At 49.2% G+C, this 26,753-nt stretch overlaps 2 protein-coding genes across 3 annotated transcripts in view; one reads left to right on the forward strand and one right to left on the reverse strand.

The window, feature by feature from the left end:
* The window catches only part of S100PBP (S100P binding protein), a 38,749-nt gene extending 31,928 nt beyond the window's left edge, over window positions 1-6,821 (forward strand). The window contains exons 7-8 of the mRNA XM_066375762.1: window positions 960-1,041; window positions 4,223-6,821. Of these exons, the coding sequence (XP_066231859.1) occupies window positions 960-1,041; window positions 4,223-4,322 (182 nt within the window). The 3' untranslated portion in view covers window positions 4,323-6,821. The remainder of the gene's footprint in view (window positions 1-959; window positions 1,042-4,222) is intronic.
* Window positions 6,822-10,340: 3,519 nt separating this feature from the next.
* FNDC5 (fibronectin type III domain containing 5) lies at window positions 10,341-22,384 on the reverse strand. 2 transcript variants are annotated; one of them, XM_066375763.1, is made up of 7 exons: window positions 22,244-22,357; window positions 19,018-19,302; window positions 17,304-17,419; window positions 16,651-16,849; window positions 16,200-16,289; window positions 12,792-12,925; window positions 10,341-12,421 (listed from the first exon to the last, which is right to left on the reverse strand). In XM_066375763.1, exons 2-7 carry the CDS (start codon window positions 19,214-19,216, stop codon window positions 12,416-12,418), a joined length of 744 nt encoding a protein of 247 aa, XP_066231860.1. In that variant the 5' UTR covers window positions 19,217-19,302; window positions 22,244-22,357; the 3' UTR covers window positions 10,341-12,415. The 2 variants fall into 2 exon arrangements, with proteins under 2 accessions (XP_066231860.1, XP_066231861.1); XM_066375764.1 differs by lacking the exon at window positions 19,018-19,302 and having other exon boundaries at window positions 22,244-22,384.
* Between the last annotated feature and the right edge of the window lie 4,369 nt (window positions 22,385-26,753).

Genomic DNA, 26,753 nt, shown 5'->3' on the forward strand with positions numbered 1-26,753 from the left:
AACATCTGTCTCCATGTAACCGATTTTTTTAGAATTAAGGTAATGTGTAAAGTGCTTATTAGCACCTTGCCAGATTCCCAGGTGTTTGAGCTACTGCCTTCAGCAATTTTTCTTGAGCAAAAAGCTCCCACCCCCTTCTATTCTCAGTTTCTCATGTTTCTTGAATGTATTTTGCTGTCTTGTGTCTCTAGACCTTTGTATTAGTTATTTCTCTTGGACAACCCCCACTGCCCACTCCTCTTTATCTCACTAACTTCTTATATCCTTTAGATTCTTGCTTGTAGTTTACTTCCCTTGGAGGGGACATTCTCGAATCCCCACTCCTTGGTCTCTGTGCTCACATAGCAGCTTGTATTTTTTCTGTCACTGCACATATCACAAATTTTAGAATCACCTGAGGGCAGGTACACTGTCTTATATACCACCATAGTCTAGGGGCCAATAAAGCTCCTCATACGTTGTAGGAGCTAATAAATGTTGAATGAGTGAATGGTGGCTGTCTTATTGTTTCTTCTTTTTTATCGTCATCATCATCATCCATCACATCATCATCCTCATCATCCAAGAGCAAGCTCCCCTCTCTGGCTTGCAGTTTTTTGTGCTGACTGCATGTGATAATCCTAAATAGATAGTATTATATTAAGACCAGTGCCTGTTTTTTCTTTATCTGAAAGCTTTCTGACCTGTGGTGGCGCAGTGGATAAAGCGTTGACCTGTAATGCTGAGGTCGCCGGTTCAAAACCCTGGGCTTGCCTGGTCAAGGCACATATGGGAGTTGATGCTTCCTGCTCCTCCCCCTGTTCTCTCTCTATCTCTCCCTCTCTCTCTCTCTCTCCCCTCTCTCTCTAATAAAAATGAATAAATAAAATCTAAAAAAGTAAATAAATGAAAGCTTTGACCTAGGCTGACATGGTAGTTCACTGAGTTGCTTCCTAACCTCTGATCTCTCTGTATTGCAGGTGCCTTGGTGGAACTGTGTTCTTTGATGGATCAAGTTCATCATATGCATAACCATCCACATCCTTCAGACCTCACCATTCGGTGAGTGGGTGATTAGGAGGATGAGTAAGAGTTTGGCTATAGAAAGAATGTGGCGGGAAGCTGGGGTTATAATTGTTTAATTCTAGAGGTGGAAAAAGAAGCAATATGGGATAATGGAATAAGAACTTGACTGAAATTGAGGAAACCTGGGTTCTGATACTAGCTTTGAAGTTCTTAATTAGCTATATGATTTTGATCTAATCAGTTCTCTGGTTCTTGCATCAATAAAATTAAGATGTTGGACTAATTGATGTCAAAGGTCCTTTTTAGTTTTGAAATCTTCTCGATTCTTTTTTTTTTTTACAGAGACAGAGAGTCAGAGAGAGGGATAGACAGGGACAGACAGACAGGAACGGAGAGATGAGAAGCATCAATCATCAGTTTTTCGTTGCAACACCTTAGTTGTTCATTGATTGCTTTCTCATATGTGCCTTGACTGTGGGGCTACAGCAGACCGAGTAACCCCTTGCTCAAGCCAGTGACCTTGGGTCCAAGCTGGTGAGCTTTGCTCAATCCAGATGAACCTGTGCTCAAGCTGGCAACCTCGGGGTCTCGAACCTGGGTCCTCCACATCCCAGTCCGACGTTCTATCCACTGCACCACTGCCTGGTCAGACAAAATCTTCTCCATTCTTGATGCATTGTGATTTTACAGATTTATTCAGTTACTTTGGTCCAGTTACCCAGAAACCTTGTGGTCATCTTTGACTCCTTTCTCTCTTATCCTATATTCAGTCTGTCATCAAATCCTGTAAGCTCAATGTACAAAATAATACCCCAAACCTGACCATTTTGCATCATTTTCACTTGGATTATTTCAAATCTCCTAAATGGTCTCCCTGCTTCTTCCCTTGCCTGTGAATTGTTCTTAACTCAGCAGCTAAAGAGATTTTTTTCAAAGCATAAGTCATAAGTCAGATTCTTTTCTTTGCTCAGAATTTTCCAGTGATTTTCTTCCCCATCTTCACAGTCCCCACATCTGTAAGGATCATGGCCTAAGCTGATAGGGTTAGCTCACCAACCTCATCTCCTACTACTCTGTGCTTTGTTCACTCTGCTCTAGGCACACTGGCTTCCTTGCTATTTTTCAAGTATGTCAGACACTCTTCTACCTCAGTTTTATACTCACTGTTTCCTCTGTAGTTGTCAGAAAGACAGTGTTTTATAATTGTTATTAGATAAATGCTGGAGTAAATTGTGAATTCAATTCCAGGCTCTTCTGCTTACTCTACTATATGACCTTGAGCAAGTTATTTAACCTGAGGATCAGTTTCCTAACATGTACAAGTTATTAATGAGAATCCTTTTCTCATAGGATTGTCATTAGCATTAAATGAGAGGAAGTGTTTAAAGAATTCAGCAAGTGCTTGCATATAGGGCTAGGTACCATATTCCCCAATCTATAAGATGCACACTTTTTCGAAAAATTTGGAATCTAAAAACTGGGTGTGTCTTAAACAGTGGTTGTGGCATTTCAAATGCTGTAGATGGATCTGAGGACGAGGCAATATATATGATGACAGTGATTCGTCAGCAGACACAGATGAGGACAAGCTAATGGATGGGAGTTTTGACAGTGATGAGGAGTTGTATGAATTTTTTGATGAATAAAACTTGAATTCAATAACTATGTAATACTTTTTTTTCAAATTTTGGGCCCCAAAATTAAGACGCGTCTTATATATGGAAGCATCCTATACATGGGGAAATACGGTAAATGTAGGATGCCATTATAATTATTTTCAGTCCTGGCTGTTCCTCATAATTACCTGTGGAGAGGTCTAAAGATACAGATGTCTAGGCTTTTACTACAGGGATTCTAAATCATTAAGTCTGGGAGTAGGAGAGGGGCCAGGAATCTATATCCTTTTTTGTGGGGGGGGGTAAATGTTTTAAGATTCTGTTTGTTTATTTTTATTTATTTAGTGACAAAAAGAGAGGGATAGATAGGGACAGAGGAAGGGAGAGAGATGAGAAGCATCAATTCTTACGGCACCTTAGTTGTTCATTGATTGCTTTCTCATGTGTGCCTTGATGGGGGGGGGGCTACAACGGAGCGAGTGACCCCTTGCTCAAGCCAGCGACCTTGGGGCTCAAGCCAGCAACCATGGGGTCATGTCTATAATCCCATGCTCAAGCCGGTGACCTTAGAGTTTCGAACCTGTATCCTCTGCATCCCATTCTGATGCTCCATCCACTGTGCTATTTATTGGTCAGACTATTTATTGATTTTTAGAGAGAGGAGAGAAAATGGAGAGAGAGAGAGAGAAAGGGTGAGGGAAGAGTATATACCTTGACTGGGGAAGCCCGGGGTTTCTAACCAGCTACCTCAGCATTCCAGGTCAACGCTTTATCCACTGTGCCACCACAGGTCAGGCAAGAATCTACTAAATAGCTTTTGCCCTGGCCAGATAGCTCTGTTGGTTAGAGTATCGCCCAAAGCATAGAGGTTGCCAGTTCAATCCCCGGTCAGAACACATGCAGGACAGATTGATGTTCCTATCTCTCTCTCCCCTACTTCCTCTCTTGCTGTAAGTCAATAAATAAAAATTTAAAGACAAACAAAAAAAGCTTCCAGGTGTTTATTAGGAACAGCCAGAGTTGAAAATGTGCTCAAATTAGCTCAGTGGGTCCTGTTCAGAAGCCCAGCCCAGCCCAGCACATGAACAAAGGAGACTCACAAGAAACTAAGTCTGTGCTATTAATTGTTCAAGCTCTGAACTTGCAGTGTGGTACTCACATGATGACTTACCTTCTCTGGGAATTTTATTCTAATTTTAACTGCTGTGTCCTGAGCAACCTTGAGCTGTGTCAGATAGTGAGGTCCTGTTGGAAGTATAGCTCTGATGCAAGCAATGAAATGTAGATCCTATTCTGAATGTTTCTGGAGGGGAAGTATTTTTTTCTTACATAATCATTATACATTGTACGTTAGGTTTTCTTGCGACATTTGTGTATATAGCACTTACCACTGAAGTACCTGTCTGGGATTAGGTGGCTTTGGAATTTGGAAGGAAATAGCCATTATATTGTAACTTTCATGTAAAATTTCCAAAATTATGAGACTTGAAATATAAAATTAATATTTGATTTCTTAAAATAATATCTTTTAAATAGTTGTATACAAATGGTCTTCTTGCTGAAATCATCTTTTCTGTTTTTACTTTCCTCTCTCCTGATAGAAACTATGCCCGGTTCCGACAGAAACCTCTGGAAAGATACAGTTTGACTCAGTGGGTTGACAGGAACAAGCGAAGCCACCAACGGTTCCAGAGTCTCTAAGACACTTAATACAATGGGATGAGTCCGTTTGTCTCATCCCATCAGCAGTGAAGGTCCCTATCCAAGGGCCTGTTCGGACAGCATCTCATTATCTTTTGCTATTTTGTGCTTTGTAGATTTGGAATTTTATTTTTCAGAATATTTTTATTTAAAAAATTTGTCACCTTTTGGAAATACCCATTTCTGACTTGAAATTTTTTATAAAGTCTGTGTGTGTGTTTAAGCAGTGTTAAGTTGATGCAGTTTTTTTTTTTTTTCTTTAAATTGTAGGTGGTCACCTCCTGAAAGCCAACATTAAGCCAAAAACACCCAGGCTCAAGCAACCACCCACCTTTATGCAGAAGTGAAGTGTACTGGTCCCCAAAAGAAACCTTTTAATCTGTAAAGAAGAGATTCTTTATCTGGCTGCAGGCCAGTGTTAATAATTGCTTATGACTTAGAAGAAATGGATACAAGTTACTTTTAACTTCCCCTCTTAACTTTTTTATTTGAATTTCTAAATACCTATCAAAATTTTAAAGTTGGTAATCTAAGATGTTTGTAGTGCGATGGAGCAGGACAAAAGTCCTGTTGAAAGGGCAAATTAAAAGTGTAAATTTCCTCTCCTTTTTATACCTACTCTCTGCCTTTATTTTTTGGCTTTTGTTTCATTCTTCATCAGATTTACTTTGCACAATAGTGTTTGCAAATCTTATATATCTTAACTTTGGCAGAAGACTGCCAACTAACCCATGTTGTTTTGTTGGCTTATAACTGTCCTTTCTGCCTTTCTTCAAGAATTTTCCTTTTTTTCCCCAGTGACCACCTTGTCTCTACGGTTTGGCCAGTTTATTCCTGTTAAACATGGATATGCCTCTTAAGAATAGCCTCCCTTACTGTCCTTACTGAAGAGCTGCGCTCTTAGGGTCTTGACTCCAGGACAGTCCAGTAAGCCAGTGCCGGTGAGGTGTCAGTTGGTCTTTAGTTTCATCTGCTGAACCCCAACTTTAAGTATGAAGTCATGTTAGTGAGCCTCCATCCTGAGGGAGAGACTGGAAAGGCACTATGTCTCCATTATTAGTCAGCAAGAGGTACCTTGAGACCCTGGATGTTATCATCTACTCATTTGCTCAAACCTCTGATGCACATTTTCACAAAACGGCTAAAGTGGGTCTAATAGAATAGCGATTCAGCCTGTGCAGAAACGCATTACCTTATCTTAAGGTTTGGTATTCTAACCCAAGTTGATAGACTTTGTGCAGCCATCTTAATGGATGTCTTAGGAGTTTGCTATTCTTTCTTACATACATCTTTTGGGAGCTTTTGCAGTCCAGCATTCAGGCACTGTTTTTCACTCTCGGAAGGTTGTCCACAGTGGCCATAGTGCAGCCTGTGGTATTAGGCCGGCTGCCTCTGGTTTTGTTATTTCATTAGCCCCATCTTTTTATGTGAGTAACCCATTTTAAACATCCTTCCCTGCTTTAGTAACTTGGGAAAAGGCTGGTCATTTAAGCCACTAATATAATTTAGATGGTTGTCCCTAAGTATTTGCTGTTTTTATCAGTTAAGGATTCTCTGTTCCTTAGACGTTTTAATTCTGACACCAAAATGCTAAAAAGTTCTGTTCAAAGGGAAGTCAAATCTGTTTTTTCAGCTGTCATTTATTATATCAGTCATTTCTCCAGGTTTCCCTAAGTTAGCTTAATAGAGTAAGACAGGTAAACATCCCCCTTTGGGACCACAGCATAGCTGAAATTGTAGCCTGAATAACTAGCACTGCAGCTGTCTGGTTCCCCACAGATAACCTGAGGAGTAAAGGAACAGTGTTTTACTTAGGTGAACGTCTAAGACATGTTCCTGCCTCCCTGGTACAAAAGGGTTTAAGTCTGAATGTGTAATGGGAGCATCACCTTTGCCAAATCAAGTGAGTGACAGGTTAACTGTAAAATGTGACAATCACATTTCCTCTTTGCTCAAATGATTCTGTTTTTCCAAAGCTTTAGCAGCTTAATTAAATCTGTTGGACTGGAGGAGGCGAGAACTGTTCTCTAGCATTTAGCATGATATTCTTTATGGAGAAAAAAAGCCAAAGAAAACTCATTATCAGGCATGCTCGCCTTAAAGATGGTAGTTGGTAAAATCTGGAGTATTAATCTTTTTTTAAAGATGCATAGCTCTTATTTGGTATTGGCCTCAAAGTCTAGTATTTCATGTGGATTTTGTGATGTATTTTATGTTGTGAATATGTAACTGCCTATCTAGCTTTCTTTATCCATGATGACATTCTCACCACAGGGGTATTGATAAGCAGAGTAAACACATGCCATTCATATATAGTTTACTTATAAGCAAAGAGCCTGAAATAACCTGTAGTTTTGCATCTAAGGCAGGCCCCGCTTTACTTGAGTTTTTGTCAGGACCAATTGGGAAACAAGTTTGTTGCCTCCTCTTTATCATGTTTTTTCCCTTATAGCAGTTGTGTTTAATGTCATTAAAAAGAAATAAAAGTTCTTGTCAGTGGCATATGTACTGTGACCGTCTGTTGCAGGCTTTGAAAGAGGGTTCCTTCCTCCTTTGCGTAGGTAGGATAGTGGGGTATGGGAGGGGGTGGCAGTTAGTAGAATGTGGTACTGGGGAGGCAAGGGTGCGTCCTCCCTGTTCATTTGAGGATAAATTACAGTGTTGAGGAAGGCGTTCCAGCAGTTAAGAAATGTTGAAATTGATTGGGATTTGCAGCTGCATATAGTGCATGTCAGGAGTCTGACATAAGGAGAGCCTGAAATATCACTGCACTGCCATTTTTGCAGAGGAAGATGGCTCAGCCTGATCAGAAAGGCACTGCCATGCATTCCTTCCCATATCTGTGTGGTTGACCTCTGTCTCTGCCTCTTGAGAGTGAGCACTGATTAAAGCAGCAGCTATCCTAGGACACTCCCTTTGAAAGGGCTGTGAAATCAGAATTGATAGTACAAAATTGATGCTTGTTCTTAACTGCTGCAGAAATTGACTGCTGCTAGAATCTGGGGTGAAGGTTGGATAAGTATGGGTGGATGTGGGAGACACACTGTTCCTTAGATTTCTTTTGTGAACCTAAGCTTCTTAAACTGACCCCCCAGGAGCAAGCATGAAAGAGAAGGCAATAATAGCTCAACACCTCTATTTGCCAATGCTTTCTAAACCTCAGCTCCTGCTGAGAAAATAAGTGGCAACATGTTTGGACAGGCTTTCTGTGCTGCTGTTCTATAAATTGTGTCTAGCATATATTTTACAGTCCAAGCAGAAGGTTCAATATCAGTTTGCTAAATACTTGACTATTTGATATTCTTGTCTGAATGTGAAGTGCTTCTGACCTGTACATACTTATTTTGTTCCAGTCAGGTAGACAATCCTTTGTCTAGTAATTGCTTGCTTCCTTTTGAGCAGTGGGTGACTGTAGGCTTCAAGGTTTCAGAGACCAGACTGTATTCTCTGAAACTTAGTTTGTTTCAGAGAAAAGTGAGAAGGAAAAATGGACCTTCTAAAAGGAATGGGCTCATTCTGTGACCATTCTTTTTTTTTTCTTTCTTTCATTTTTCTGAAGCTGGAAACAGGGAGAGACAGTCAGACAGACTCCCGCATGCGCCCGACCGGGATCCACCCGGCACGCCCACCAGGGGCGACGCTCTGCCCACCAGGGGGCGATGCTCTGCCCATCCTGGGCGTCGCCATGTTGCGACCAGAGCCACTCTAGCGCCTGAGGCAGAGGCCACAGAGCCATCCCCAGCGCCCGGGCCATCTTGGCTCCAATGGAGCCTTGGCTGCGGGAGGGGAAGAGAGAGACAGAGAGGAAAGCGCGGCGGAGGGGTGGAGAAGCAAATGGGCGCTTCTCCTGTGTGCCCTGGCCGGGAATCGAACCCGGGTCCTCCGCACGCTAGGCCGACGCTCTACCTGCTGAGCCAACCGGCCAGGGCCCTGTGACCATTCTTTAAAGCATTCCCGTTTTGAGCTTCTATACGAAGGAAAAACCCCAGGCACCTAAAACTAGGAAATTAAGTTCTCTGCTCTTCTGAGTGTCGCCCTGCTTTCTAAAGAGAAAACAACTATCCCTAAGCTGATTCGAAGGTGTGCTTGCTTTGTATGCCAGAGCACCTGTCTGGAAAAAAATTTCCACTTGTCACAGGAAGTGTCAACTGGTCAGTAGTGAAATTCCTTCATGAACAAGCTCCTGCCTTGTCAATCCTCCCACCTGTCCTTTCCCTACAACAACTGGAACATGCCATCAAGAAAATCTGACCCTGACCCTGGCTAGCACCCGTTAAGAAGGGGTAGAATGTAATTGGACAGTCTTCAAAGCAGGCCATGTGATAGTCCTGAAATATATCTTTAAGGAACTCTATACAAAGATCTCCTTTAGTTTAGCTTCAAGTAGCATTTGAAGGTTTGGGAATAATGTACTGATGGAGCTTGGTGGCTTTGGAGCTGGGGGGATATGATGTCCCATTTATATAAACAGTTTGTTCTTGGAGGCTACTTAAAAACAAAATCCAAAAGAAACTAAGGTGAGACGTAAGAAGTCTGAAATATTGCATGATATTTGCTGAGATGTTACATATTCCTGGAAAGGGTTGAATTAGAGATCTTAAAAGTGGGTTCTAGAGGGGACCCATACTGAAAAACTGGTGGTTAAGGGAACAGGATTGGGAGAAAAGGGCCTCCTGCCCCCTCAGAAACACTCCCCAGTCCTTCCCTGAAACCTGGGGTTTCCCTTTTGTTCCTGTGAGAAAGCCCTGGGCTCCCAGTCTGGGTGATATGTGGGGTCTGGGAATCCTGTTCTTACTTACCCCTTTGTTTTGACAGATGAGGAAGCAGCCAAGCCCCCCAAGGAATTGGCCTGAGATGTTATGTGTATCACAGGGCAGTCTCCTGCCTCAGTCCTGCATTCCTCCCACAGGCCTACTGTGGGCTGGCTACAGGTCAGGTCTCAGTCTCACCCGGGCCCCTCCAAGCTATTAGGAATCTGCAGATCTAAGCGAGTGGTGAAGAAAGGACCACTTCCCGAGTCACAGCTGTAGGCTTCTGTGCAACTAGTTACTCAGGAACAGCTCAGTTGTTAAAGAACTTAAGGATGTAGAGAGGTAATTAAAAGCAATGGAGTTTAAGCCAGGAGTGCTGCTCGCTCCTCTCCCCGTAGCTTCAGCTGATATGCCACAAGCACAGATGGAGGGAGGCAGGAAACTACCGTAGCAGTGCTTCCTGAGTGCCCCTGATGGCCCTCTCTGCCTGGCGCTGGTGCTGACCGGGCTTCTCCATCACTTGGCACTTTGCCGGCACAGAGGACCTGGGGAGTACCTCACTGAGGTTTGGCTTAGAGTTCTGTGTGCTACTCTGTTTCCCACTTTCCCACTCGGCCTCTAAGACCTGCTTTCCTCTGGTCTTAGAACCTTCCAGAACAGCCTACCTACACCCCTCTCCTGAGATGTTCTCTGCAAGCTCTTGCTGGTTCTGACCGAAATGTTCAAGGTGCCCCATTTCCTGGTTTGCTCATTGGCTAGCGGCCCCATTACTCCATCTCTCAGCCTGCTGTTGGGATCATAACAATGTGCCTTTAACAGCGCAGAACAGCATGCTGCACGCAGGGAGCCCGGAGCTGGAGCAGGAGCTGGAGCCCAGCAGGCAGCGCTCACAGCTCCTCACACTCCCCTCCTCACTCCGCCCAGCAGAACTGCATTCCTTTGGCCAGGGAAAGCACCCATCCCCATCTGAGGGGAAAACCCTGTTTTAAAAACTGAGCACCAGGCTGCATACCTATGTGGTGAGGCAGCCCAAGCCTGGTTTGGGGGGCGGGGGTGGGGCTCAATAACAATGATGGAGCAGCTATTTTCTCCTCCTACACGTGTACCCCCATCTGTTCGAGATTTCCCTTCCAACTCCAGCTTAGCTGGCAGGCATGTCCCTGGGAAGCTGCAGGCCAAAATGGAGAGAGAACTGACTGGCTGCCAACTGCCAGAAAAAGAGGACAACGTTTGGGCATTTACCAGGAGACAAGGATGTGCCTTTTCATTTGTCTTTTTATTTTACATTTAAAAAGTGGTTATTGCTCTAACTGGATCAGAGGTAAGGACCTCTCCCCTAAGGAGCCTTGGCCTTGCAGCCCCATTCAGCAGGGATGGAAGTCACAAAACAATGAGTGAAGCCTCATGCCCTCCCATGAGGAAGCCCTTAGTACTGCTGACATCTGCCTTCTACCCCATCTCTCCTCCCTCCCCATGTCCCACACTCGGGGGCAAAGCGGAGTGGCAGCGTCCCAGCCCTGAGAGCTCCTATAGACCGGAAGGAAGGGGTGTCACTGGGTGATGGCTTTCATTCAGCTCTCTGGCTTGGGGGCTATTGCTCTATTTCAGTTCAACAGGTATGCACTGAGCGCCTGCTGTGTGCCAAGCTTGTGCTAGGCACGGTTCTGCCACACTCCTGTCCTCAGCCACCACTGGAAGACAGAAGACGCAGAGGCCATCTCCCATGCAGGCATTCAGCAGCCATAACCTGTCAGTCCTAGGGAAGAGTCTGCCTTCTCTTATCAAGCACCATTTTTTTTTTAAACCAGAAAGGGGCAGTGGAGAGAGAGACCTGTCACTTCACACTACACAGGCTCTAGGGAAGGACATGAATACCCTGGGTAGCTTTCACAGAAACCTGGATGAAATGGCAAGATATGGAGACCCCAGAGGCCGGGACTGCCCGACTGAATGGCTCAGGCCTGCCTTCCAGCAGCTTCCACCACAGAGGGTGGTTCAGCAGCCCTCAGGATGTCCCATGTGGACGTACCTTTTCAGTTGTCCAAGCTGCATTGTTACAATTCCAAGGGACTTTTCCTAATGAAATGGGGCCCTACCTTCCAGGTCTCTTTCCTCCTTTTTCTTCTTGAAACCCCAGACTGATGGTCATACAGTCAAAATTAGGGCCAAAGAAGACAGGATGCAGGCAACCAGCTCGGGGGATCCCTCTGCCCTTTGGAGTGAAGCCCTTCAGTTGTGTTTGCCAAGAGACAAAACAGAAAACATTTTACACACTCACAACATTGTGCATCACACCACATACAAGTCCTTGATGGCTGGATTCAGAAAAGGCTTGATGGCAGCCATGACCCTGCCCTGCAGGCAGCCCCACGGCTTCCCTGATGGTTCTTGGTCTGAAAGACAGCTCAAGTCAGTCTTAGTGTTGGTCATCTCCCAGAAGCTTCGTGCATCTTCTCAGAGAGGAAGCCAGTCCAAGAGACGAGAGGAGGCCATGTCTCATGCAGCTCTGCCTTTTCCAGAACGGGGCCAGGCCTTTGAGTTTTGTGGCTTGTTTATTTATTTATTTTTTTGCAGAATTTGGGTTTGTAGTTCAGCCTCCTTCACCAGACTAGGACATGGGGGTGAGGGAGAGAACTGTGCAGCTAGCCATGCCTCCCCCTACACCACAGTCTTCCCTCTCCCTGTGCCCATGGACCTGGGACCAGCAGAGAAGAAAAATGAAATCCTTCTCCCTGCAGACAGGTAGTCACGCTTCGATGATGTTCACCGAGAGCTTGTTTGGAAACTGGGAGGAAAAAAATGAGAGAAGCGGCCAGGGCTAACTGAAGAGACTTCTTGCAAGGTTGGAAACGGACGACATGAGAAGAAAGGGAGCAGCAGGGCTGCAAGCCTAAAAGCCAGGCTCTTGTCCCGTGTGGAAGAAAAGGAGTAGCCCTGCCTGGATGTCTTGTCTCTGCCTTCTCAAACCCAGCCTTCAGCCTCACTCGGCTGAATGGCCAAGTCTGGGTCCTGGACCCTCCACCCCTGGTACCCGGTCCACCCCAGCAGAGCATCCCCGCCGGCTGGTTCTCACATCCTGGAGATCTGCCTCTCAGTGCAGCCTCAGCCACTGACAGTGAGGCGCTTCTGGAGATGAGGATTCGTAAGAGGCTTCAGGAAAATGCGCCGGAAAGTGAGAAGCCAAGAGAGAGGACAGTAAGCCAGAGGGTGCAAGGAGCTGGAGGGAGAAGGAAATGTAGAGAGGGCCAGATGTTTGTTGGGTAATCATCGTCAGAACCATGAGATCCTCTCATTCTCTACTGGCTGTCTTCTGAGCTGCTCAGAGCCAGCACTGAAAAGGTGTCAGATCTGTTTCACACAAGAGGAAATGGAGGTACAAAGAGGTGAAGCACCTGCCCGACGTCACACGGCACAGCAGGAGCAGAAATGTGCTCAGAAACCCCTCTATTCTCTGTCCCACACCAACCAAGAATTCTGTCCTCCCCATTCTGTCGTCCCCCCCCACACACACCTTTTAACCCCCACTAGCCCCTGTCATCCTGCAACAAGAGAGGATCCAAAATCAATTTGCTGTGTCCCCTGGGTCACAGACAGCAGCCAAGCTTGGCTCTGCCCAGCTGTAGCCATGCCAGGCACTGAGCTAACCCCTTCTGCAGCCCAGAGACTTCTGGTGCATGAGCCATGGGGCTGCCCACCCAGGCCCAAGTCCTGCCCTCACCTTGCTGCGGAGAAGGCCCCCGCCTTGGTGCTCTGGTGTGCTGGTTTCTGACGCACTCTTGGTTTTTTCCTTGTTGTTATTGGGTTCGTTGTCCTTGATAATGTCATACTGGCGGCAGAAGAGGACAATGACGCCTATGGGGACAAGGGAGAGCAGTCAGAGTCCTTGCCCGCCTGCTTCCTTCCCATGATCACTTGCCGAGCTCCTGTTAGGTACCGAGTTCCAGATGGTCTCTCACCTGCACTACTGCAACAGTTTGTTTGCCTCTGGCTTCTGGCTCCTGTGTCCACCTGTAACCACCCCCTTCACTGCTGCCGGGCAGGTCTTCCTACAACATGCATTCGGTTGTGTTTCCTCCCTCCCCTTCTTTTAAACCTCTGAATTCTCCCCTTTTGCTTTAGGGGAAAATAGAAATAACGTTTGTTGAAGGCCCTGGCTGGTTGGCTCAGTGGTAGAGCGTTGGCCTGGCGTGCAGGAGTCCCTGGTTCGATTCCCCAGCCAGGGCACACAGGAGAAGCGCCCATCTGCTTCTCCACCCCTCCCCCTCCCCTTCCTCTCTGTCTCTCTCTTCCCCTCCCGCAGCCAAGGCTCCAGTGGAGCAAAGTTGGCCCGGGCGCTGGGGATGGCTTTGTGGCCTCTCTGCCTCAGGCACTAGAATGGCTCTGGTTGTGACGCCCCAGATGGGCAGAGCATCGCCCCCTGGTGGGCGTGCCGGGTGGATCCCGGTTGGGCGCATGCAGGAGTCTGTCTGACTGCCTCCCTGTTTCCAACTTCAGAAAAATACAAAAAAAACAAATCCCAGAAATAGCGTTTGTTGAGCAAGTACCAAGCCCTGTGCTGTCTGTACACTGACATGTTCTGGCTCACTCAATCCTCACAGCACTGTGAGGGGCCGGCCCTATTACCATCCCCAGGTAAGGAGTAAGGATGCTGAGGCAGAGCCTAGCTAACTTACTCAAGGTCGCTCGGGGGTGGAGCTGGGACGTGCACCCCAGGACCTGCATGCACTCCGCTAAATGGTCATTGTTATCAAACTAAACTACATGAACGTAAACTTTTTTAAAAGTTGGATAGTATTAAGGCAGCCAACTCCAATTCTTGTGTTTTCCTCATTTTTACTTCTATACTTGTTTTATAGTGGTTATTTCTTGATCTGTTTTAGTCATTATCTGTTGACTTCCCACCATGGTAGATAAAGCCTAACAACTCTCCCTACTTTCTGCCCCAACATCCTAACAGAACTACACGACAATTTTGGGTTAACTCGCTATGTTTATATTGTTATAATTATGTAAATACTATCTGTGCCAAGTCTAATAATGCACCGTAAGCAAACCTCCTCCTTTGTGGAATCCTTTGTTTTTCCTGTTTTTTTCCCCCCAAGTGCCTCTTTTTTTTTTTTTTGTATTTTTCCGAAGCTGGAAACGGGGAGAGACAGTCAGACAGACTCCCGCATGCGCCCAACTGGGATCCACCCAGCACGCCCACCAGGGGCCAAGCTCTGCCCACCAGGGGGCGACGCTCAGCCACGACCAGAGCCACTCCAGCGCCTGGGGCAGAGGCCAAGGAGCCATCCCCAGCGCCCGGGCCATCCCTGCTCCAATGGAGCCTGGGCTGCGGGAGGGGAAGAGAGAGACAGAGAGGAAGGAGGGGGAGGTGGAGAAGCAAATGGGCGCCTCTCCCATGTGCCCTGGCCAGGAATTGAACCTGGGTCCCCCGCACGCCAGGCTGACGCTCCACCGCTGAGCCAACCGGCCAGGGCCCCAAGTGCCTCTTTTTTTTATGTGCCTATGGAACATTTTTTCCCAAATTCTACCTGAGAGAGCCTGCCCTGTCACACACCATGTGAATACAGCTTCGGCCTGCTGTCCAAGCCCACGGCATGGCAATCCTTCACTCCCCCATCCCCTACTGTCTTTCTTGGGCCACAGCTGCACCGAGCCAGACTGAACTTAATTTGTATCTTTTTTTTAAAGGTTTTTTTGTTTTTTTTTACAGAGATAGAGTCAGAGAGAGGAATAGACAAGCACAGACAGACAGGAACAGAGAGATGAGAAGCATCAATCATTAGTTTTTCGTTGTGCGTCGCGACACCTTAGTTGTTCATTGATTGCTTTCTCATATGTGCCTTGACCACGGGCCTTTAGCAGACCGAGTAACCCCTTGCTTGAGCCAGCGACCTTGGGTCCAAGCTGGTGAGCTTTGCTCAAACCAGATGAGCCTGCGTTCAAGCTGGCGACCTCGGGGTCTCGAACCTGGGTCCTCCAGTCCGATGCTCTATTCACTGTGCCACTGCCTGGTGAGGCTAATTTGTATCTTGAACACACTGTGCCTAGAACACCCTTCCTTTCTTTTCTTTTTTTTTTTTTTAGATTTTATTTATTCATTTTAGAGAGAGGAGAGAGAGAGAGAGAAGGGGGAAGAGCAGGAAGCATCAACTTCCATATGTGGCTTGACCTGGCAAGCCCAGGGTTTTGAACTGGTAACTTCAGCGTTCCAGGTCGATGCTCTATCCATTGTGCCAACACAGGTCAGGCCCTTTCCTTTCTTTCTTTCTGGTTTTTTTTTTTTTTTTTTTGGCTGCCTGGTGAACTCCTATTCACCCTTCAAAGCTCAAGCCCCATGTGACCACTCTTTGTGTTTTTCCTGTCTTCTCCTTCTAGCCCCAGAACAATTCCCTCTTTCTGCTCCCATATGCAGTACGACAGGGCTCCTCTCACCGATACAGTCATGTGGCCGGTTCACCCATCCCCAGCGGCTTGGTGAGAGCCCGGAAGAGCTCTCTGGAAAGGGGCAGTGTACTGAACGAAGGGCTGTTCAAAAATGCCAGCTGAGTGTAAAAATGAAATGTGATCTTTATCCTCGGGGAGCTCACAAATAAGAGGGAAAAGAAAGAGAGATAAGCTCGACTAATCTATCTAAGAAGGGCTGAAGAAGGGGCAAACAGTGTGCTGTGGGCACTGAGGCAGGAGCGGCACTCTAGTGAACGGACTGGGAGGCTTTAAGGAGGCTCAGAGCCGGGGCAGGAGGATGAGAAGGCTGGGGGCATCCGCAGCCTGTGCTGCACAGGCCTGCAGCACCTGGAGGCACAGGGACCCAGAAGAGGGAGGACAGGCTGCTGTGCAGTGGCCAGAAGGCAAAGGGGCTGTGGCTGTGTCACCACCGGGGCTGGAGGGAGGGGAAGAGAAAATACTGCTACAGTCCTACAAGGCAGCTCTCAATATGCTATTGTTTTGGGGAGGGCTGAGTTAGAGAAGGGATCATCTCTAACTAGGCAGCCAGAGCTGTCCCAGGCAGGACTTAGGAACTTCTGACCTCTTGGCCACCTCCAAGCCTCTTGCCCTTCGTTTCTGTAAGAGAGAAGGTCTAGTCGGGGTCCTCCACTTCCCAGAGGGTAAGGGAACTCACCGGCCCACATGAACAGGACCACGACAATGATCAGCACCTCGCCTGTCTGCAGCTGCTGGTTCCTCCCCATCTCCTTCATGGTCACCTCATCTGTGGGGAGAGAGACACTCGGTTTGGACTCCCTTCTTCCCCTAGCCACTCCTCTGTGGCCAAGCCCAAGGTATTAAGTGTTTATTCCTACAGGTGCCCACACATCTAACAAAAAAAGATTCTAGAACATGCTGATGGCTACTTGAAGTAGCAGCGATAAGACAATCCAAAATGAAGTGTTTATATACCCGTTGGACTGGGTCACCAGAGTGACCTCCTCTCTCTCAGGTACTGCTTTGCTGAGAAGCAGGCAAGGGTTGGGAGGGGGAACGGGAAGTTAGTGTTTCCCTCAAATTCCTACTGCTCTGGCCCCAACCAGTCCCATCCCACCCGTCCCTTCCTAACAGTGACCAGGGCCTGCCTTTGTTCTTGGAGGCCATCTTCTCAGCCTCCCGGGGTGTCTTGAAGAGCACTGGCTCGCTGGCCGGACTCTGGCCCTGAATGGAGATGGCTTGCACATGCACAATGTATTCCGTGTCCTCCTCCAGGTCCCAGAGGGCGCACGAGCGGGTGGTGGTGTTCACCTCCTGGATGAAGCGCAGCATCCGCACATCCTTCTTCTGCCAAAGCAAGAGCCAGCCCACTGTTTGCAGTGCCCAGTCACCACCCCACTCTGCCTCCTCTCCAGCGGTGATCTCACCTGGCTACCATGCTAAGCCCTTCGCATCCATAATCTTATTTATGCATTCCATCACCTCTACAGATACCATTATCTCCATTTTACAGATGAGGAGACAGGTCAGAGAGCTTAGGGAAGTTGCCCAAAGTCATACAATTCTTGAGAACTTGAGCCAGATCCAAATCTCAGGTCTAAGATCAAAGCCACGCTCTTAATTCCCAGGTTCCAAACAAAGGCTCTGGGGCCCACCCCCACTGACTGATCCCCTGGACCGGGGGGGGGCTTTCAAGCCATATGTACAACTTTCTGCCCATCTGTCTTGCTCCTCAGTCCTTTTCCTTTCTCCTCCCCCACCCACCACTATCTTGGTGTGTTCTTCCCTCCTAGAGGGTTACCTGCTGAGAGATGGCAAATCCAATGACAACCTCATCCTCCAGGACGTCCCAGCTCACCACTGCAGAGTTGGCCTTGAGGTGCCTGACAGTGACGTTCACTGGGGCCGAGGGACTGTCTGGGGGTGGGAAGGCACCTGAGCCTGAGCACCCCTTGCTGTGAGGTGCAGGCCCAGTCTCATCAGCGGAAACCTGGGGAATCCGTGCAGTGGGGGAAGGAAGAAACCAAGGCCCCCGTGGGATTGGCACAGGGCTTCAGTCCCTTCATGGGTCGCAGGGCCAGGCCAGAGAGGCCACAGGCTCCTTGTGTCCAGGATGGGAGCCTCAGATGGCCACAACAGGCCTTACCAGGGATCCAAGCTAAAATTGAGGGCCTGGACTAAGACCAGGTCTAGCAGAGAGGTGTTAAGAGGTGGGGGGGACAGGCACGGGGGAGATATAGGTGGCCAGGGTTGCAGGAGTTGAAGGTTAGTCTAATGAAAAGCAGTCAGAAGGAATCCCAGTCCAGTGCTCTTTCTACAGTACTGCACTGTCACGTGGGTGACCTTGAGGAAAGAAGAAAGACCCTGAGGTTGAGAAGAACCAGGCTGGGGTGGGAGTGAGGACCAAGAGAGGATCCCTCAGGATTGTGGTGACTCAGGCAGAACGAAGTCTGTGGAAGGGCCTCCCTGGGTTCCAAGAAGCAGGTGGGGAGGTTGTAGGGAGGACAGGGTCACTGAGAGCAAGGCCCCTTGGCGGAGAAGCAGGAGTACAGGGTAGGGCCTTCTGGATGTGGGAAGACGATCAAGGGGTCAGTTGAGAAGGAAGTAGGATGTGATGGGGGCAGCGGTGGTCGGGGAAGGAAGACCCTTCCAGGAGAGGGGCAGTGCAGTCACACAGCCTCTACCTCTCACAAGGGGCAGGTGCTGACAGGGGAAGACCTGGGCCTGAGCTGCACCCCTCTCCCCACAGATGAGTGGACGGGAGGCCCAAGAGGAGACAAAGCCAGACGTGGACCGGGAGAGAGACAGAAGGACACAGACAGGTGTCAGCAGACACATATCCAGAGAAACAGACAAGTGGGGTATCAGAGACAGACACAGAGATGGAAGCTGTGAGAGAGACAGCACTGAGCATCGGAGAGATGGACAGAGGGAGAGATGAGCTAGGTGACAGCAGCCGGAAGGGACAGAGACAGGGCCTCAGGGGAGGCTGGGCAGGGTGAAGCCAGGCCCCATGGGACAGGCCAGACACTGACTGCACCAGGCTCAGGGGGCCACCCTCGCCCCAGGTGCTGTCAGTGCCAGTCCCTATCCCCCTCACACAGGCTCACGCACACTGGGACCCCGCTGGGACCCCATCCAGCTCTGACCTGCAGAGTTGGCCTGCGGGGCTTTGGGGACAGCGAGGAAGGTTGGGGGATTGGTGTCCTTAGCTGCTCCCACGGCCAGGGAAGGGAGTGAGGGCACCCGAGGCAAAGGCCTGGGCTCAGGGCACTGGTATGAGGGGACTGAGGGTCACAAGACCCTAGACACCAGGGCTGGGGTGTCCGAAAGGGATTTGGGGGCTGAAGGAAGGATCTGGAGGTCAAGAAGGCAGGGAAGAGGCTGGGGGTGGCCTTAAGGGGCAGTGAGGGGGCAGAGACGGGTTCCCAGAGAGCAGGGGAAGGAACTGAGGACTCCCGCCACCCCGCCCGCGTCGAGACCCCTCCCGGGCCCCCTTACCCGGGCCCCCTTACCCGCCTGCACCAGCGCGAGGCAGACGCAGCTCAGCCACAGGCGGAGCGCGGCGCGGGGCGGCCCGGGGTGCATGGCGGCGGCTCCGGCCGGCCGGTGCGGGGCGGCGCAGGGGGACGCGGCTCCGGCGCTTGGCGGCCGCTGGCGCTTGAGCTCAGGCCCGCGGCCCGGCCGCCCCGCGCCGCCCGGCGCCGCCTGCATGTCGGCTCCGCGGACAGCGACTCCCGCGCGGCGGCGGCGGCAGCGGCCGCGTCCACGTCGGGCGCCCGGGGGGCGGGGCGCCCCCGCTGCGGGGAGAGGCGCGGGGCGGGGTGAGGGCGGAGGGCGCCCCATCACCCCCGCTCCCCACGCGGGGCCCACCGACTGGTCGCCCCCACCCTCTCGCTGGGCGGGAACACAAACAGCGTGCTCTGCGCCCCGCCGCGCTCAGCCTCAGCCTCGCTGCCCGCTCCCCTAGCACACCGCCCGGACCTGGACCTCATCTCTGCCCTTTCCCAAGGGAGGGGAACAAGTGCTATAGGATGCTCCTTGAAAGGCCAGGGGCCGCCGCCACCGTGGCCATTCACACGCAGGTTCCCATTAGATCCTGACAGATGGTAAAGAAACAACGGAGCCGAAAACTGGTGGGCCATTCCTTTATTCTAGCCTCGCAACCAGCTGGCGAGTAAAAACAAACACACGGGGCACCAAAACCCACTCACATGCTCTCCTGTTCGACAACCAGGAGAATCTTTTCCGGTTTTTCCTAGAATCAAAGGCCCCCCCCACACACACACACCAGTCTCAGCGGAGCTCGCAAGAGCCCTCACCTCTGTTCCCCGTCTGCACACCTTGTCCCTCTCTGCACAAACTGGCTTTTCCTTCAGCACCCTGCCATCTTGGCTGCTTTCTTCTCGGCACACTTCCTCCCTGCTCTCACTCAGCAAAGACATGGGCTGCTTACTCCTCCTTCTTCTTAAAACTTTTTGGCATGAAACCCCTCCTCCAGCGCACATTAGCATAACAAAGCCCCTTCCCAAGCAGGAAGGTAATTAGTAGTGTCACAGATCACATATCTGGGCAGTAGCCATTTTTAACAATAAAAGTGAGCAAATAAAAAAAACACATTTTACAAACTTATTTTCCCAACATTCCTCCGTGCCTCTTCTGTCCTTAGGCCTCGGGAAGTCCCCACCCCTCACTCCATCCCAGACCTGAGGCCTTGCTGGCTGGGGCAGAAGTGAGCTGAGGGGAATAATCACAGTAGCAATGGGGTGGCCATAGAGCGCAGGGTAGGTGCTCAGTATTTACCATGGGCTGGGAAGAGGGTGCTCTGACTCCCTGGATGGCCAAGCTCTGTGACTCCCCCCTCCCCCCAGGGCCAGTTCTTCCCCCTCTTTGGGTCTCCATTCTTATCTCCATAAAGAGAGTAGCAATGAACATCTCCTAGGTGCCAGATACTGTGCAAAGGCCTTTACTTGAATCACATCACTTACTTCTCACCTATAAGTCCCTACTCTCCTGTTTGAATTCCGTACAGGAGACTGCAGCTTGGAGAGGTTCCTTGACTTGACTGAGGACGCACAGCAGAGCCAAGATTTGAACACAGGCTGATCTGGCTCCCATACCTGTGCTTGACACTACTGTCTCTCCACCTAAAGTGAACCCAGTTACCCTGGGATTGCTAAAATTCTAGAATTTGCTTGTGGCAACTCCTTCCTACCCAGAGAACAACCTAGAACAATCTCTTCCCAAGAGCAGGGTGAGAGAAGAGTGGCTTCAGTTCCCTTCCCCCCTCCTCCTAGTCTGGTGCGGCTGAATGCTATGAGCAGTGAATGAGCTAATAACTCTAAAGTTCAGGGGCTTTGGAGCCAGGGCGAGCAGCCACAGTTAATTAAAGGACTTGGATGACCCCTTCTTCATTACCTTGGAACATCCACAGGCCTACCACTGTCTCTACCTCGGTCCCACACACCATTCTACCCAATCCACTTCTTTTCTGATCTTGGAGTGCCAGAGAAATAAATGTCTTCACCCTGCACCCACCACCCTCTCCCAAATGAGGTTCTCTGGAACACCAGCCAGCTAGGGAAGCTCCCCACCTCCACCCGGTGTGTTGGGCAAATGAGTTTGTAAAATTTGTATTTTTGGAGTTTGCTCATTTTTATTGTTAAAAATGGCCACTGCCAGGTGAAACTACTAATTACCTTCCTGCTTGGGAAGGGGCTTTGTTAAGCTAATGTGTGCTGGAGGAGGGGTTTCACACCAAAAAGTTTTAAAAAGAAGAAGAAAAAGGAAGGAAGCCATATTTTTGCAGAGTGAGGGCAGGAGGAAGAGTGCTGGAGAGAAGGCAGCCAAGATGGCAGGGTGCTGAAGGAGAAGCCAGTTTGTACAGAGATGAGGAGGGAGAAGTTGTGCAGATGGGGAACCAGAGATGAATAAGACTGGTGGGGGCCTTTGATTCTAGGAAATCCCAGATGTGTCAGTAGCTTTGTGAGCACTGAATGAGTGGGTTTTGGAGCCCTGTGTGTTTGTGTTTACTTGCTGGCTGGGTGCAAGGCTAGAATAAAAGGAATGGCCCACCAGTTTTTGGCTCCACTGTTTCTTTACCATCTGACCGAATCTAATGGGAACCTGCACCTGCCTGGTGGTGATGGCCGCGGCCCCCGGCCTTACACTGTGACACTCTTCACCCCGAGTCCCTGAGAAACAGGTTGAGGAGAGAGATATAGACCAGGGCGCCAGGGCCCCTGACACCAAGGGGGCTGCCCATCTTTCCAAATAAGCCCCTCTCCCCACCTCCTGAAATTCCACCACTGGGAGGGGGCATTCCTTTGGATCTTAAAGGATTCTGATCTTCCAGAGGCCCCTGGAAGGGCTAATCCTTTGCAAGGCGACTTACAAAGTTATGCCATAGACCCATCTTCAAGATCTCCCCCCCCTCCACCTTTTAGATGAAGAAACTGAAGTCCAGATGAAAGCGCTTAGTGTAAATTCACAGAATGAATCAGGAGCAGCAATAGAGCCCTCATCTCCTAATGCTCATCCCAAGGACTCCTTGCATTGCCTCCCCAGTTTCTGTTTGGTCAGCTTGTAAGGGGTGAGATGGGAAGGGGCTCGGGGCTCAGGCGTTCTTGCTGAGAACAGCAGCGGAATCAACTGGCCCGCCCCTCAGCACCACCGGGCTGGCTCTGTATGGCAGGCTGACACTGCCCCGGCCCCATCTCTTTCCGCAGCCCAGCCGCATACCTTGTCCTCGGGTGAAAGCCAGTTGGAACGCTGGTCCAGAGGGCAGTCCCCTGGTCCACCTGTTTGGGATAGGAGCCCTGGGAACCAGAGCACTTCTCGCTCTGTCCTTTATCTCTTCTTTCTTTTTTTTCGATTTTTCCCCTTTCTCGGTTCTCATTTCTCTTTCTGTGGCAGCTGCCTTCCGCTCCACCCCTCCCGGCTCCGCCCCACCAGCTGCAGCTTGGCCCCGAGGGACCCCCTCACCCACCAGGCAGGAAAAGACAACCCAGGGCCTGCAGGAGCAACTGGAGCCTCCTTGGGTCTCCTCGCAGGAGCCAACAGGAATGAGAGGGGTCACCTAGAGGTCACAGAACCCACTACTGTCCCTGCTGGGTAGAAAAGGAGGGAGGGACGGGTCCTAGTGGGGTCTAGAGTGCAGCCCAGGCAGGGGAAAAGGGAGCTTCAGCGCCACCTGCTGTCCGCTCCAGTTATAACCCCAGGTAGATGTAGGGCATTGGGAGGGGGTGATGGATGTGTCTGAGTTTGAGCGAGATGGAGAAGGGCTGCTGGAGCTGGGACATGGAAGACCGGGAGGATTTGGAGAGTTGTGGATTTGGGGGTACAACCTTCCCAGACTCCATGATGCATGGGGTGCTTGAGCATTACAGTATCCTGGTTCTGGGAAAAGTCCTGATGCTTGAAGCCTGGCAACCAGTGGAAGTTGGGCCAGGAGTGAGGAGAGCTAGGAGGATTTAGAGGCACCCCGGGTGATCTTGGGAGGAGTTTGTCAAAGCCATTTACTTTATGTATATCTCTTAGCACAGAGCTAAGAGCAGTAGGTGGGTGCTCATCGATATTTGTTGAATGTATGGAACAATTTTGTTCTCCCAACATACATTTATTGAACACCCATTCTGGAAATACAGCAGTAGAAGAAGGAATGAATGCATGAACAAGGATCTGAGCAGGGGTTGGAGGGTGTCCTCCCAAGCTGCACTGATCTCCGCGTGGAGGGCTCCACAGACATCTCCTGGGGGAAGGGAGCTGACTGGTCACTTACACATTGGCCCCTGTTGAGGTCATGGGAATTTGGGTCCTTCTGTGTGTCTAGAGCAGGGGTCGGAACCTATGGCTCACGAGCCAGATGTGGCTCTTTTGATGGCTGCATCTGGCTCACAGACAAATCTTTAATAAAAAGAAAAAATAACATTAAAAATATATGCCTGACCAGGCGGTGGCGCAGTGGATAGAGCATCAGACTGGGATGCAGAGGACCCAGGTTTGAGACCCCGAGGTCGCCAGCTTGAGTGTGGACTCATCTGGTTTGAGCAAAGCTCACCAGCTTGGACCCAAGGTCGCTGGTTCGGGCAAGGGGTTACTTGGTCTGCTGAAGGCCCGTGGTCAAGGCACATATGAGAAAGCAATCAATGAACAACTAAGGTGTTGCAATGCGTAATGAAAAACTGATGATTGATGCTTCTCATCTCTCTCCGTTCCTCACTGTCTGTCCCTATCTATCCCTCTCTCTGACTCTCTCTCTGTCAATAAATAAATAAATTAATTAATTAATTAAATTAAATTAAAAATATAAAACATTCTCATGTATTATAATCCATTCATCTCCTACCACTCGTGTTCATGGTTGCGGGTGGCTGGAGCCAATCACAGCTGTCCTCCGGGACAACACCAAATTTTTATTGGATAATGCGTAATATATACGGGTCGTTGTATGGCTCTCATGGAATTACATTTTATTATTTATTTATTTATTTATTTTTTACAGAGACAGAGAGAGAGTCAGAGAGAGGGATAGATAGGGACAGACAGTGAGGAACGGAGAGAGATGAGAAGCATCAATCATCAGTTTTTCATTACGCATTGCGACACCTTAGTTGTTCATTGATTGCTTTCTCATATGTGCCTTGATCGTGGGCCTTCAGCAGACCGAGTAACCCCTTGCTCAAGCCAGCGACCTTGGGTCCAAGCTGGTGAGCTTTGCTCAAACCAGATGAGCCCACGCTCAAGCTGGCGACCTTGGGGTCTCGAACCTGGGTCCTCTGCATCCCAGTTCGACACTCTATCCACTGCGCCACCGCCTGGTCAGGCCGGAATTACATTTTAAAATATGTGGTGTTCATAGTTCTCTCAGCCAAAAAGTTTCCCGACCCCTGGTCTAGAGCTTCCCAGAGTCTCACCACCTAAACCAGGCTGCAGGGACCTAAGCCAGATCCCAGCTAACTATGGGAAGCCTCCTCTTCATAGCCTCTAATGATCAGGGCCCCTTAGATACACACACCTGAAAACACAGGAAGAATCAGAAGGGCAGGACATTGCCTTGGGGATATTGATAATCAGGTACCCACTAAGTACTTGGCTGTCTGTCCATGTAATTTTGAGTCTTAGGCTATAAGTGTTATTCGCTCCATTCTAGATCAGGAAGCTGAGGCTCACAGATATGTGAGAACTTTCCCTGGGTCACACAGCCAGTGAATTACAGAGCCGTGTCTCAATTTCGGTTTTGTGACTCCAAGTATATGGCTCGGTCCAGTCTGCCTACCTCCTTCCTTCACCTCTGAGTATGTCTCAAGGCAGAAGGCAGGGCCAGGCTCACTAGAAGATGTACATTTTCCTTCCTTCCCTAGAGGGTTTAAGGGGGTTTGCTGCTTACAGAGGCAGATGCTAAGCCCAGGGTACAGACCATACCTGGGAAGGAATCCCCCAACCTAGTTAGTCCACATTCCAGTGCATTACAGACATGGGAGGAGCGTGTTTCAAATCCTCCCAGCCGTGAGAAGTCAAGATTATTATATTCATTTTACAGATGAGGAAAATGAGGCTCAAAGAGAGAAAGGGTCTTGCATGGGTCATACAGCTGGGAGACACTGGTCTGGCCTGTCTAATCCCCAAGTTCCCATCACAGCAGTGATGAGACCAGCTCAGCTCAATGTTTTGTTTCCTAAGCACTTGTGCCAGGCTAGCCTGGGGATGAGTGTTGAGGACATAGTGATGAACCAGATTGGTCCTAGCCCTTGAGAAACTCCCATGGTAGAGAAGGAGAGACACACTCTTAAAATACAGAGAGGGAACTGCCTTCTGGGCCAGCAGGCACCAAAGATCTTCAAGGGCCAGAAATAAGCATTGACTTAAAAGGAAAGCATGGAGGGCTTCTGGGAGGAGGTGATACCTGAGCTTAAATTACTACTGACAGGTGAGAATTAGCCAATGATGGGAAAAAGAATAGTTGGCCCTGAGGACTGGGAGCACAGTGTTTATGTGGAGGGGAGTCAGGGGAAACACAGTAGGGTGGTGGGGTGGCTCTGGGGTTGCTACAAGCTCTGGGCTGTGACAATGGGAGTGGGAAAAACAAGACTGATTTGAAAGACTATTCCAAACTTGCAAAAGAACTCAAGGCTAAGAAAAGCTTTATTTATTCAACAAATACTTATTGTGCACCTACTAAGAGCCAGGTGCTATGCTAGGTCCTGGGAACACAGCTGTGAACCAAGGTCTCCAATCCCATAGATTTCACATTTCAGTGAAAGAGACAGGTAATAAACAAGTGGGATGCTAACTAAAAATATCTTTGGGGACTCAACTCACAGGGGCTATGAAAAAATGGGGTAATGTGGTAGAGAATGGCTGGGGTAATGTTACATAGGGTGGTCTGACGGAATGGCAACTGAACTGAGACTAGAAGAAAGTATAAAGGAGGCAGATATAACACACATCACAGGAAAGGTGCTCCGGCCACAGGTACCACAAGTGCAAAGGCCCTGGGGCAGGAGCAAGTTTGGTATGTTCAGGAAACTGGAAGCTATTGAGACTGGGTCTTCATGGGCAAAAAGGAGGAAATAAAGGTGGCTCAGGGCCTGGGGTGGGGAAGGTTGTGTGAGAGAGTTTAGATTAATTGCACTTGCAGTGGGGAGCTTCAAAGAGGGATGTGATATGGTCTGATTTATATAAAATAAAAGGCTCACTGTGCCTGGCTCCAGTGTATAGGTTGGACTGCAGAAACCAGGGCCAAGTGACTTGTAAGGAAGCAAAGGAACTGCTACAATCGCCTGGCCAAAAATGATGGGTCTTGGCCTGGGTGGTGGCGAAGGACAGAGAGAGAAGTCAACAAAACTTTGTGACACTTTTTGTAGGAGGAGCTGATGGATGAGATGCAGTAAATGAGAAGAGAGAAGATGAAGAGGGAATAGGTCAGCTCTCTGAGTCTGAATTCTAAGCCAGAAACTCCTGGCTGGGTGTCACTGGGCCAGTTACTCTACCTCTCTGAGCCTCAAATGCCTCCTATTGAAAGGGAAGATAATAATAATATTCCACAGAGTGGTGGAAGTGGTGATGGGAACTGGAAATGAAGAAGAGAGGAAGAAAGGGAATAGGGGGAGGAAGAGGGCAGAATGAAAAGGGAAAGGAAGGGGGTTGAGCCAAGGCCTTCTAATTGGGTAAGAAAGGCCTTCCCAAATATCTTCAGTTCTTCAGAGTCTACAAAGGATCTGAGTCCCATCTGATAGTGCTCAGAAAGGTT

Source organism: Saccopteryx leptura, chromosome 3 (genome assembly GCF_036850995.1).
Source record: "Saccopteryx leptura isolate mSacLep1 chromosome 3, mSacLep1_pri_phased_curated, whole genome shotgun sequence".
Taxonomy (NCBI): domain Eukaryota; kingdom Metazoa; phylum Chordata; class Mammalia; order Chiroptera; family Emballonuridae; genus Saccopteryx; species Saccopteryx leptura.